The sequence below is a fragment of the Acanthochromis polyacanthus genome, chromosome 8 (assembly GCF_021347895.1).
Source record: "Acanthochromis polyacanthus isolate Apoly-LR-REF ecotype Palm Island chromosome 8, KAUST_Apoly_ChrSc, whole genome shotgun sequence".
Taxonomy (NCBI): Eukaryota; Metazoa; Chordata; class Actinopteri; family Pomacentridae; genus Acanthochromis; species Acanthochromis polyacanthus.
In genome coordinates this window covers 7,971,257-7,983,860 of record NC_067120.1, presented here as the reverse complement: position 1 = coordinate 7,983,860, position 12,604 = coordinate 7,971,257, and the positions used below count along the sequence as shown (strand labels likewise).

At 41.4% G+C, this 12,604-nt stretch overlaps 2 protein-coding genes across 6 annotated transcripts in view; both read right to left on the bottom strand.

The window, feature by feature from the left end:
* Positions 1–3,216: 3,216 nt before the first annotated feature.
* mlc1 (modulator of VRAC current 1) lies at positions 3,217–8,030 on the bottom strand. 4 transcript variants are annotated; one of them, XM_022189618.2, is made up of 12 exons: positions 7,740–8,030; positions 7,112–7,430; positions 6,631–6,720; positions 6,403–6,456; positions 6,193–6,294; positions 5,948–6,049; positions 5,747–5,818; positions 5,546–5,662; positions 5,373–5,429; positions 4,949–5,071; positions 4,372–4,542; positions 3,217–4,130 (listed from the first exon to the last, which is right to left on the bottom strand). In XM_022189618.2, the coding sequence occupies exons 2-12, from the start codon at positions 7,370–7,372 to the stop codon at positions 4,050–4,052; spliced, it is 1,230 nt and encodes a 409-aa protein (XP_022045310.1). In that variant the 5' UTR covers positions 7,373–7,430; positions 7,740–8,030; the 3' UTR covers positions 3,217–4,049. The 4 variants fall into 4 exon arrangements, with proteins under 4 accessions (XP_022045310.1, XP_022045311.1, XP_022045312.1 ...); XM_022189619.2 differs by having other exon boundaries at positions 7,112–7,391; XM_022189620.2 differs by having other exon boundaries at positions 7,112–7,387.
* Positions 8,031–10,884: 2,854 nt separating this feature from the next.
* btbd11b (BTB (POZ) domain containing 11b) overlaps positions 10,885–12,604 on the bottom strand; it is an 89,453-nt gene continuing 87,733 nt past the window's right edge. For both annotated transcript variants that reach the window (XM_022189616.2, XM_022189617.2), the window contains one exon: positions 10,885–12,124. In XM_022189616.2, coding sequence (XP_022045308.1) covers positions 11,915–12,124 — 210 coding nt within the window. In that variant the 3' untranslated portion in view covers positions 10,885–11,914. The remainder of the gene's footprint in view (positions 12,125–12,604) is intronic.

Genomic DNA, 12,604 nt, shown 5'->3' with positions numbered 1-12,604 from the left:
TACAGATCCCATCATTATTTATTGTAGAAACAATCCCTTATTAATAAAAAATGACTGGATTTCACTAACATGTCAACTAAATAACCGTCCGAATTTAATAACAACCACCTTCTAATTAGCTAAACAATACTAAAATTAGCTTATTCAGAAACTGTTTTGATTGTGTTCTTTTTATTAAGTTGAGATAATCATGACAGATATTTCGTTTTTGGCAATATATCAAATTTTAGATGGAAAATAACAAATTGTATCTGTGTCTGAGAAATCAGTTTCAACTAAGTTTCAACTAAGTTCCCCATTATAAAATCACCTCTCAGTCAATTTTCGCCTGAAATTTCTAATGAAGATGTACGCAAAGTAAATTGAATGCTGTTCTTGAACTGTTTGGAGTACATGCATGGTTCAGGTCTCATTTGAAAGCTGACAATCTGAATTTTCACCCAGTGCAGTCAGAATTATTGTAAGTGCTACTGGCACAGAGTATTTTATGTTGGAACACACTGAATTAGGAGGACTTTTTTTCGCCTAAGTTATTTCCCTAATAAAACACCTGAAAATAAGTGTGGCAGCACTGTGAGAGCTTGAAAACACAAAAGGGCAACAGCCTGGGGTCTTACCTAGTTCAGGTAAAAATTTTATAGCAATACTACAAGAAATGAGTGTTTCACACATGTATGTGTAGGGCTATGCCCAGGCGTTGTCAATTTTGCACACCCTGGGCACAATGGTATATTTCCATTTTCAGTCTGTTTGGACATTATTTTCACTCCAAAAACTCAAAAACAACTCAAAAAAACACTCAAATACAACTTCAGTGTGGACCAGTTACACAGACACAGAGACACACACAGCTGGGGGGAGAGAAGGAGAGGTGTGAAACTTCACACTGCCCTGCTGGAAAGAGCCTGTGTTTTTATAGCCTGCTATTCAGCAGCTCATTGGCTACAAGACCTGTCAGTCAAAAGTTTCCTCAAACGTGATTTGCTCAGCCGTAACCAAGGAAATGTGGTCGGGTCCGTTTTTGTCACTCTCGTCAACGGTTGGCTGTTTGGCCCTGGAAGTCCGACCAAAGTTACTTGATTGATTGAAATGAGGTGTCAATCAGAAGGTTAGAGTTCAGCCGCCATTTTGAGAGCAATAGTTCGCTAAAAAAATGTCTCTACATAAACTTACATAAAGATATGAAGAGATATACAGGGAGTATGGGACGCGCAGTGCCACGTGTGCGCGCACAAAGACAAGCTATTTGAGGATTATTTACTGATTTCAAGACATGTTTTGGACAAAATATTTTACTGGCTTGTTTTGTCTGGATGCCTAGCTTGGATTATGGGCGTTTTTTGTGGAATATTTTCATCTGTGACCAGTTATGCACCTTCAAAGGTGAGTTGTGCACGTTTACGTGATTTGTTGTTTGTTGGACAAATGTGTTTATATTACCCGCTGTGGTAATCACATCTGAAAGTGGTTTATACCGGCAGATTCATGAGAATCTAAGCTTTCCATGGGTGTATAATGTTTCTATCATCGAGTTTGTAGCTTCAGTAAATTTTGAAAAATGCTGATGCACATCTCAAAACGGCCCGAATACGGGCCGCTGAAGCTTAACGGGTTTTAATTTCAGATCACATGAGCTGCTCCACATGATGTCATTTCCTCCTGAAGAAAAGACTGAAAAGACTCCAAGGCTTTCTGAGTTATTTAATATAAAGTAGTGTGAGTCAAGTGTCAACAGGTTTATTACAATATCTTTATAAATAACTGAATTTCAATTTTACTCAATTGTATATATAATATTTAGAATAATCTTTCTGTAAAAATGCCATGTGGTGTTTGGTTATAGGCGGACATGTTGACTTTAGGCCTGAAAACAGCAGAAATGTTGACTATGATAATTATCAACTATTATATATGGAGTCACATTCAAACTGTCTATGGAAAGTCTTGGAGGATTTCCCTATTTATTGCTTTTCAGCATTGAATTGTGGAGAATTTAATTGGTCTGGATGCACAAAGATTGTGAGTGAACAGCTCTTTCAAGTTCAGCTACAAATTTCCATGGGTTTGAGGTCTGGACTCGGACACACCAGAATATTCATCTTGTGGTCTTGCAGCTGTTTGTGTGTGGCTTTGGCTGTATGTTTGGGGTATTGTCTTGCTGGAAGTCGCAGTTCTGTGGAAAATGGATCTGGTTGTCCTTCAGGATTTCCATACAGTGCAGCATTCATTTTAGCCTGCCTACAGGAATCCCCACACCATGATGCTGCCACCACCATGCTTCACGGTGAGAACGGCGGTGGTGATAATGTGCAGCGTTTGGTGTCTGTCGGACATAGCGTCCAGTCTGATGGCCAAAAATCTCAGTTTCGATTTCATCAGACCAAAGAAACGTCTTCCAGTTGACTTCAGAGTCTCATATATGCCTTCTGGTGAACTCTAGTGAAGACCAAGTGTCCTTTTGCCGCTCTTCCAAAAAAAAAGCTTTGACTGTTGAAGAACCCAAGCTACAGTTGTTGTATGCAGTCTTCTACTTCAGAGGAGTCACAGGTGTCTTGGTGGCCTTCCTCACTTGTCTTCTTCTTGACGTTTTTGAGGACGGCCTTTTCTAATCAGATTTACACGTGCGATGTTCCTTCCATTTGTTAATGATAGATTTAACTGTACTACAAGGCATATTCAGTTACTTGGAAATTATCCTTCATCTATCCCCTAAATGATGCTTTTCAAGCTTTTCAATAACCTTTTAACCAGAGTTACTTGGAGTGTTCTTTTGTTTTCATTGCATAGTTATAGCCAAAAGTCCTGACTCACCAGTGACTGGACCTTCCAGATACAGATGTGAGTCACTCAGATGATCTCCATTTCACTAATTATCTAACTTGTAGCCCCAGTTGGCTGCACCTGTGTTGAATTAGGTGAGTCACTTTAAATTTTTATATTTTTGATTATTGGCATCACTCTGTAGAAATCTATTTTCACTTTGAAATGAAATGAATGAAGGAGTCCTTTTTGTAAATTCTTGCCCAACAAGCTAAATTAAATTGACCATGATTCAGTGTTGAAAAGCAATAAAAGGAGACAACCTCCAAGGGGCGTAAATCATTTTTACAGGCAATATATTTGTTGCCTTGTTTGTTGTCCTGCCACATAAACTGTCTGTGATATTTTATCCTATCAGGAACAAACAGCAAGGAAAGGAGTTGTTAAAGACACATCTCTGCATACAGATGGTGACATTTTATTTCTCAACACACACAAAAAAATACCATTACGACTCCTTACATCAGTTAATACTGAATATCTGCAGGAAAAAGTCAGTTCTCTTGTTTAACCACTACCACACAAGAAGACACAAAGAGGCCAACTAGTGTACAAAATGTAACTTACAATAAAGAGAGCGTTGACTTCACATTTTAGAGAGGAAATCTGCTGCTGTTTTAAATATGTTTCATGAGTTTTGCATTTGGGGAATACTGTCAGCATAATATGAAAGACAAACAAGCAAAAGTAGCAAAAAAGAGCAAGAATTATGAATTTTAAATAACTTTCTTTGAACTGAAAAGATTTATGTTTTTATACATAAACAAATCCTTTTTTTGACCCAGTACAACCCTGGTGGTGTTGCTGACAAAACTGCATTATTCTTTAAATTCAGAATGAATTAAACTTTGCACATTTACAGTAAAGAACTAACAAAAATAGATTTTTTTTTTCTGTTAGTGAACAGCGGCTCACATGATTGTTCATTTTAGCTACTGTACATGATGTCAGTGCAATAATGTAGTCGGATTTCCCTCATCAGATAACATCGCCAGTCACTGTAGTCAGCAGGGAACGATGATAAAATCCCATAAAAACAGACATGAAAGCAAGGTGCTCAAAGCATTATCTATGCAAATATCTTAATGAAAAACAAATTTGATTCTTTCTTTCCCATTTTCCTCCATGTCTTTACTCTCTCTCCTTAGGATTGTACTCATGTGCTCGCAGCTTTCAGAGTTTGTTTCATCCTTCTTTTTTACACTTCTCGACACATTTCGAGGGGCTGCTCACTGAGCCATTTGGACGACAACTGCCTTCCAGGCTCTGTCTTTGTCAAAATCCTGCAGTGTTCCATTGGATGATTGGTGCTGAGAAAGTAAGAGACGAGAGGAGAAAAGATCACAAAAACACTGAAGTACCGTAAATCGTTTCTGCATGTATGACGAGTTCATTGACTTTTATGCCATTGTGTTTACATGTCATTTATGTGCACTATAGCTGCTGGGAACATCTGGTAAAGCAATGAATCATTGGTCCTTAACAAATTTACATGCATCTTTCTGGAGAAAATAAGACGTGTCAGCTTGTGTCTAGAACTCCTTCTTTTACCTGCCATACCTCACAGTAATTCCTGGGGGTCTGCATGCCGTCCTCGCACTCTGGAGCCCCCATGCGGAGCTGACTCTTGTAGGAAGCACAGTGCACCACAGTGGCCGAAGTCAGAATTGCCTGCACCAGCAGCAGCACCATCAGAATCAACAGCAGGATGTCGTAGGATTGCTGGACCACACAGACACACATACAGATGAAATTAGATGATGATTTTAAAGACCCCCTTTGGTGCAAATCTTTTTTTCTTGCTAACATATCCATCTGGTGGTACATACGCTGAAAGGGAAATAAGCCTTTGATTCTAAGTGATTCTGTATTGAAACTGTTGAGCAGCAATGATAATCTTGAAAACACAGATTTAGAGATCCAGGCTCTCATGCATGACAAACCTAAGGAACAAATCTGATTTCTCTATATTATTATTCTTCAGAAATGTTTCATGAGTCACTTCGACAACTTGTCAGAATCCTGTTCCTGTGTTTCTCGTTAGACTGGAGGTCAAAGCTGGGAAGGTGACACTTAGAAAATGTGCACGTTGCTCACAACCGGTGGATTTTCACTTCATTAAACACACCTTAGCCGTCGGCACATCATGCAAGAAGATTTCAATAAAGCTGATCACACTGCAAGAGAGGAAGCCGGAGGCTGAAAAGAGCAGGGGAGACGTCACGCTGCTGATGGCAATCAGCACCTCCACCTGAGAGATACCGAGAAGAAAGGAAAAAAAGAGGAACTGAGACATAAGAACAAGAAAAAATCCAAGAGAAAGAGGCAATATATCTGGTATGAGGAGCTGTGACATTATACTACCTCGGGAGACACTTAGATATCCATCCTAATTAACTTTCTGTAGTAGAGCAGGTATGGAAAAATTCAGATGGAGAACAGCATGACTAAGCTCAAATCCAGCTCTAAAATGTTAGTTTATTGATCACATTTACTCTTTAATGAGCGCTTTCTCTGTGTGCCAAATATTTGCATCATTTCTCTGTACTCACCAGGCACCTGTTGGGGTATTCGGACACAACATGACTGGCGATGGCACTGGGAAAACACTGCAAAGGATTAGATCCAAAGTTATGTGATCAGGTCACTATCTGACTGCATCTCATCATTCTGAGCTGCCCATATGTGCCAAAAACAACAATTGGGCTGCACTGAGGAAACTTACAGCCACAAGGATCCAGAAAAACGTGACAGACAAGTAGGGGCCAGGCAGCAGAGCGTCCATGTTGAGCGCAATGATGCCTCCAAACACAGCGGAGATTCCCACGATCACTTCAATCACCTGTTGGAAGCATTTGATTCCTAATTAGACATACTGGGAACAGATGGCAGCATCATATGCATCAAAACTGAGAACTCTACTCACAGAGTATGCCTTCAGAAGTCGAGTGGGGAACACTGCAGGTTTAATAACCACAGGTCTGTCATATGTCGCCGGCTAGAAGATGGAGGGAAAGACTGAGAGAGGTTAGGATGAGAGAATGAAAGCTACACTGAGACTAAGAGGAGGTGAGGCATCAGACGGGGGAACAAAAGCAATCAATCACTCAAGTAGGCTCACACATACCTTCCTGTGGCAGCAGCAGTCCTCTGCAGAGCGGGCTGACAGGATGACAGTGCTAGCCATCAACACCTCCAGCAAAATCATCAAGATGAGGTTAAAGTTGATCTGAGGAGGAGAGGAAGAACAGAGACACAACAGATTCAGACTGAAGGAAGCAGAGAAAATAGCCTTTATTCTGAGGAAAAACTTGTTTAAATGCAGCCAAATGATTGGTAGCTCTCATTAAAGAAGAATTAAAATGGATTTACATTGACAGCAGAAGGGTTTAAGACCAGTTTACAACCAAACCAAACCAGGCAGGTGGTCGTCACAGCAAATGTTGAGACGTAGACCACCTGGAAATCTGAAACCTTGGACAAAACACAAGGCCTTAATTAGTACCTTTAAAGAAGCTCAATTAAAAATCCATTAAAACATAATTCTCTGTTTTGCCTTGGGTGTGCTCATTGTTTACTCACTGCAACATGTCTGTTCTTGGCAATAGCGAAGCTGGCTACGGCTGCAGGGATGCCCTGTGTTACAGACGCACTGCTTAATTTATGTACCAAGTAGAAGCTGTTGGAATATTAGACGTCACTGCCATTTTGACACGGCAGTCTTATCTAGACGATGTGTATAAACTCGTTAAGGTGGAATAGAAGCGGAGGCAGTATTAGCATATGAAGGTGACTGTGATGGTCACTTACAGAGCCTGCAGCACAGCGCAGGTAGTCCATGGCAACAGGAAACACATTTCCCAGGTACAGAGAGAAACCAGACGTGATGAGCAGACTGCCCTGAGAACAAACACACGTAGAAACACAGGCATGCATGCATATACAGTTACAGATTCTCAGAAATGCATTGAACAGGTGCAAGAATTCCTCTCAGAAATACATGCAAAGGGAAAGAGGTAACAAAATACACAAGCATCAAAGACAAACTGCTGACATTTAAAGCTCTGACAGGGAGAAACCTCATCACATCCATCCAGGAGAGTTTTTTTTTTTTGTACATGTGGAAGCACAAAACTAGATTTCTTGCAACTTTTCACACAAAATTTCTAGATCGGGGTCTTCTTTTATCTGACAAAGACTCACCCCAACCTTTAAATTTTGGCGTTATGGACCAAATCTTGCAGTGTGCCTCTTTTGTGACCCTCCCTGACCCTTCCATGTTTCCCCTCACCCCTATGAGGACGCTGTAGAGCCAGGCCCTGTAGCTGAAGCAGGGGTGCTTTAGAGGCTCCGGCTGGGCCAGCTGCAGGTCACTGGCCCTCACGTCCACCGTGTAGCTGTCCCGCTCAGGCCTATCCCGCTCCCCTCTGTCCGGCCTCCTCTCCATCGACCTGTCGCCCCGTCGTCCCAGTGTCCCGCCGCCTCTCTCCAGAGTGGGCACATGGCTGTAGGTGAACTCCTCTCTGGCTGACAGCTCCTCACGCTGCATCATTGAAACAGCTGGCGGCTAACTTCAGCAGTTGAAAACACAAAAGTGACAACTACACCCTCTGGAAAAGGGAAAGTAATTGAACAACAACAACATAAAATTCCAATGAGTTCATCTTTTTCAACATGTTTCATTACTTTTTTCCAATCTACATGAGGTCCAGTAAGTTTTGTTTTCTCAAAATAAAGACATGAATCAGAGCTCTCCGGTAAAAATCAATGACAGGGCATTAAACCAGAGCCAGTGAGCCATTAGGCTACTAATCATGGAGGGTCACAAAAACAACCCCCTCCTTTTTGGTCCGCTCAAGCCATGAGAATGACACTTATTCCAGTTTCCTCTTATTTCTTTTTCCCACATCTACACTCACCTATTGTTGTGTCTCTTGCAGAATCTCCACAGCTGCTGTCCAACAAAGATTTCCTTCAACAACTGCGATCAAATCATTGCACTGGAAGGCAGCTTATTTTTGTCTGCGGCTCATTCAGCTCCCCATCTCTCTCCCCAACACTTACACCCCGTTTCAACTCCCCCAACTCTCCTCCTCCTCTTTTTTCTCTCTCTCCCTCGTTACACGACGCTTCTCAGAAACAGTTCTGAAAAGTTTTCTGAGCCCTTCAAAGCGTGGAGCTAAAACACATGGCTCTTGTGCTGCCAGCCTACTTTGTGCCAAAGGGAGAGCGCCTGTGCATGACAACGAGGGGAGGATGAAGGGGCTCGCGCTGGGGGCAGAGTTAGTAGGGCAAACACCCCTATTTTACCCTCCCGTTTGCTCATGCACACACACATGCACGTCAACCCACTCGCAGGACTGAACAATAGGCCTTCAGAGCTGAGACACATGACAACACACAAGTTATGTGTTTAGTCTCTCCATGTCCACAGTGAGAAAATTACATAAACTCCATCAGGTAAAAACAGTTGGTTTTTCCCCACTTGTTGCTGAATGCGTCCCCCTGCGGTGTTCCCCGCACAACTTCCCTGCTATGTTACTTTACTTGCAGTTCACAGCCCAGTAAATTAAGATGCCCAGCGGTGCTTTAGAGAAGAGGCAACAGAGACATTTCCACGGCTTACTCACAGGGCCTCTTGTCCTGACACAGCTAATCTGATGATGGATAATTTCTGCTTCAAATAAGAAATCTCCCAGCTGCTCATTCAGGAGTAAAATCCCGTTGCATGACATGTTGTGAGTGTGTGTACTGATTGTGTACACGTATGTGCACCTCAGGATTCCTTTCAGTCTTTAACACAGCGGCGCATTCTCGGCTCAACATTGTTCCTGGGCGGCGGTAACCATGGCGACTCCTGAACAACTGCTGTCACCCCGTCCCTCGCCATTCTAATGTCTCCGCCCAACACACACACACACACACACACACACACACACACACACACACACACACACACACACACACACACACACACACACACACACACACACACACACACTGCAAATACCGTACACACTCAAAGCGAGTCAAGTATTCTTGCAACAGTTTCTAAGGAGCTGCTGAAGATCTGCAGAACACTGATTGGAAGTGACACAATTCATCATCTGAATATTAAACCCAGTGATTTAATTGAAAGGCTGTACGCTTTAATAAACATTTTTAAAAATCTTGAGTATTGTGTTGCTTTTGACATTTAACCTGCATCGAGGAAAATGAAAATTAGCCTCATGTTTGGCTGCTAAGAGCCAACATTTAATGTCCCAGGGAACGTCTTGACACTCATATTAAACTGGTGCGATGCATATCTGCCTGAGGAGTGTGAGAGGAATTCTCTCCAGCAGCATCTTATTGGCATCATCAGTGCCGACTGACCACACACATTGACTTTGGCTCTGCTTTTACCCTTTTTTGCACCACAGTGGACTTGAAAAGAACAAGGCTAAGTCTGTTCTCACATGCCTTTGATTCTTTTGTGTTTTTTGGTGCCTACTTTAACTCTGTTTACTTTCTATTTGCCTGTTTGTCCCATTCTCTGTCTGTGTCTTCCAGTCACTGAACTTCCAGCCGATCTGCACGCTGTTTTGATGCATTGAATGGTGAGGTTGCAGATAGTAAACTTGCAAGGAACTTTAAAGGCATTCTCTAGAGCCAGGGTCTGGTTTGTTCATACTTGGTGTAAATTGTACATAAAAGATGTGCCACCACATTGTCACAAGAAACCTAGAGGTTAGCATTTGGCTGTTGGTACCTTTCACTTCTCAAACTAGCAACCTGTCAATCACAGTGTAGCACCAGTCCAAAACAAACCCTGCTATGTTATCTATTTTACTATAAATGGGACAATAATTTACTAAATTAACATCATGCTGTGTTCAAATAGTCTTGAGACCAGCGATCAAGACCATAAACTCTTTAGGAAAATGTTTGCTGAGGTAGTAAATCAAGTGAGAATTAAGGTTGCATTCTCATCAAGTATTATACCATTTTAAAACCAGAGGAGTCCCCCCTACTGGTTATTTGAAAGAATGCAGGTGTAATGCACTTTTCAGGCTCAGACATCCATCTTTCACAGTCTGTGGTTCTTGGCCTCTGTAAAAACATGAAGGTACAACATGGCAGACCACCCTGGGCCTTTCAGTGCACATATGCTAGAATCTGAAACAAACTAAATACCATGATATGTTGCAAACATCAACATATTTAGCATTTTCTGACTAACTGTGCTGAAAGGCCTGTGCTCAGTGCAAGGTCAGGGAATGAACAGTCTTGGCGGAGTTCTGCGCTCTCTGAATGCTTTTCTAGTTGAGACAGCCATTGATTTGATATTATGTAGTTTTAGCCATGAATACTGACTCAAGAGTGACTGAACCTTCCAGATACAGGTACAGTCATTTAGGTCACATTTGCTGCACAAAGATGATCTTCATTTGGGTAATTGTGTGGCCTTTCTTCAAATAAACTGATCATGATTTCAGGATAAAATGCAATAAATGGTAAAATCTAACAGAAGGGGATGAATTCATTTTATAGGCACTGTAATATTTGTATGATCCATTACATGTTTTGAATCTATTACATGGTAAATGTTGAACTAAAGCTTTACAGAATGATACTAGAAATTGCAGTATTTGTTAGAAAAATCACAGTTAGATATTTTAAACAAACTGGTTTTATTTCCCATAAGGAAGAGGATTTTGTTGGCGCTCATTAAGACGCTTTAGCTATTGTTTATTCCACAAGTAGTCAACTAATCGACTGACTGGTGTAGTTAAACATTTCACATGGTTAGGAACTCCATAAAATAAGTGTGTTATGAATAAAGAACTTGTTCAAGGTCTTTTCTTTTTTGTCACTGATTTCAGGCTATTTATCCAACACTGCACTGGCATGTATCCGTTTGATAGCTACATTAAAACCACTTACCTGCTGAGATCCAGCCTTTAATCTGTGGAAAACGAAATAACAACAGGGCAGTCTTCAAAAAGATCACATCAAACAGAATTATCGATGTCCGGTCGCAGGTGTTTTAGAGCCAAAGACTGCACCAGGTGAATCTACGAGCAAAATTCAGTGTGTTCTTTATATTAATCTTTATAGAGGAAAGATCAAGTCACATATATGTGGTTTCACAATCCTTGGAAAACAGCTGGTAGCATTATGTTCCCAGTTCAGGACTGAACAAGCCCGGAGCCTCTCACACACAAAATAATGACACCATTTGACTGTGACACATTCATAGTGACCCATGCTGATGACAGAAACTATTCTCAGGCGTGAAAGCTGCTCCTCGACGGAATCTCCCCAACGACAGAAAAACAAACCGTCCCTCCGACATGCAACATTTAAACATAGATACATAAAAGATGAGCTTTTTGAGTTTTTACAGCAATATCCAACAGTAAGACACATGAGAAAACATCTGCGGATATATACATTAACTTACATTATCAATAGCTCTGTTTTTTTATGAACAATATTTACACAGTAAGTGGAGGAAGTCCTCTCTCCCACTCGGCTGCCCAAAGCTTCAGTCACATTACAGTTTCTTGTCTTGTCTGGCTTGAAAGAGTAAGAGTCAGATCTAAGTGAATGACAAATATACAAATTACCTTCTCTGTACAGGTCCAGATGTTCAAGCAAATGAACCGCTAACATGAAGGCAGCAGTTTTTCCTCATAACCAGGAGAGACGATGATGGCTTATCACATTATGCTGAGGTTGGTTAAAACTCTTCCTCTGAGTTTCCGTAGTCCCATCTGGTCCGCTCAGTTCCACAGAGTGTACTCTTAGCTGAGAAAGTCTTTGCTGAACAAGGGATATTTGTTACAGTAATATATGTTATTGGCAAACTGTGGCATAATACAGCTATCTTATGACAGTCATGTTAGTAGACATATATCAACAAGGCAGACAGACAGACTCGGAACCATCTGTGCTAAGATAACAAAGAAGCGTATTAGCAACTGATGAGCTTCACAGAGACAAAGATCATAACTGGACAGCCCGCGAGTCTCAGACGCGTATCAATACAGTGTCGTGTCTCTGACCGTCCTCTCCAATAAATATTCCCTGCTCCTGAAAGGTGAGGAGTTCAGACGATGGATCCCTTGGAGGAGGAGAGGTGGATGGACTGGATGCGGTTGGCGAGGGTTTTCTCCAGGTCCTGCAGGATGTCGCAGCCGGGGCTGTCTGGAGGCGCATCGTACAGCAGCTGTTTAAAGGGCTCCAGCTCGATCAGGATCACCATGTTCTTCAGGAAGTAGCCCTCTATGTAAGACGCAAGATCTGGAGCATCAAGAAACTGGGAAGAAAAAGGTGCGAATATGATTGCACATCGCAAGGTTCTTCTGCACCTTTCAAAGAAATTACCATTTTTTCCAAGGATGCCCGGTATTGGCTTTTTTTTGCCAATAACTGATATGCCGATAATGTCCAACTCTCAATTTCAGATTCCAATATCAACCGATGCCGATATATGTGGGCTATTTAACTAATTTTAGGTAACATCACATATCTCCTGTCATGGAATTAACACATCATGCCTGATTTTATTGTGATGCCCCATTGGATGCATTTTTAAATGCAACAAGGCTTTCCAGACGTAAACACTGCAAAACAAAACAAAAAATCTTCAACTTAAGTTATGGAAAAAAATGCCATATTTGTTTTTTTTAAATTGTCACAAACAACAGTTCACAATCTCCCTCCCTCCCTCTATGAGTCTACTACAGTGTGACATCTATACTGTACAATTCTGAAGGCATTAATTTATCGGTTTTCT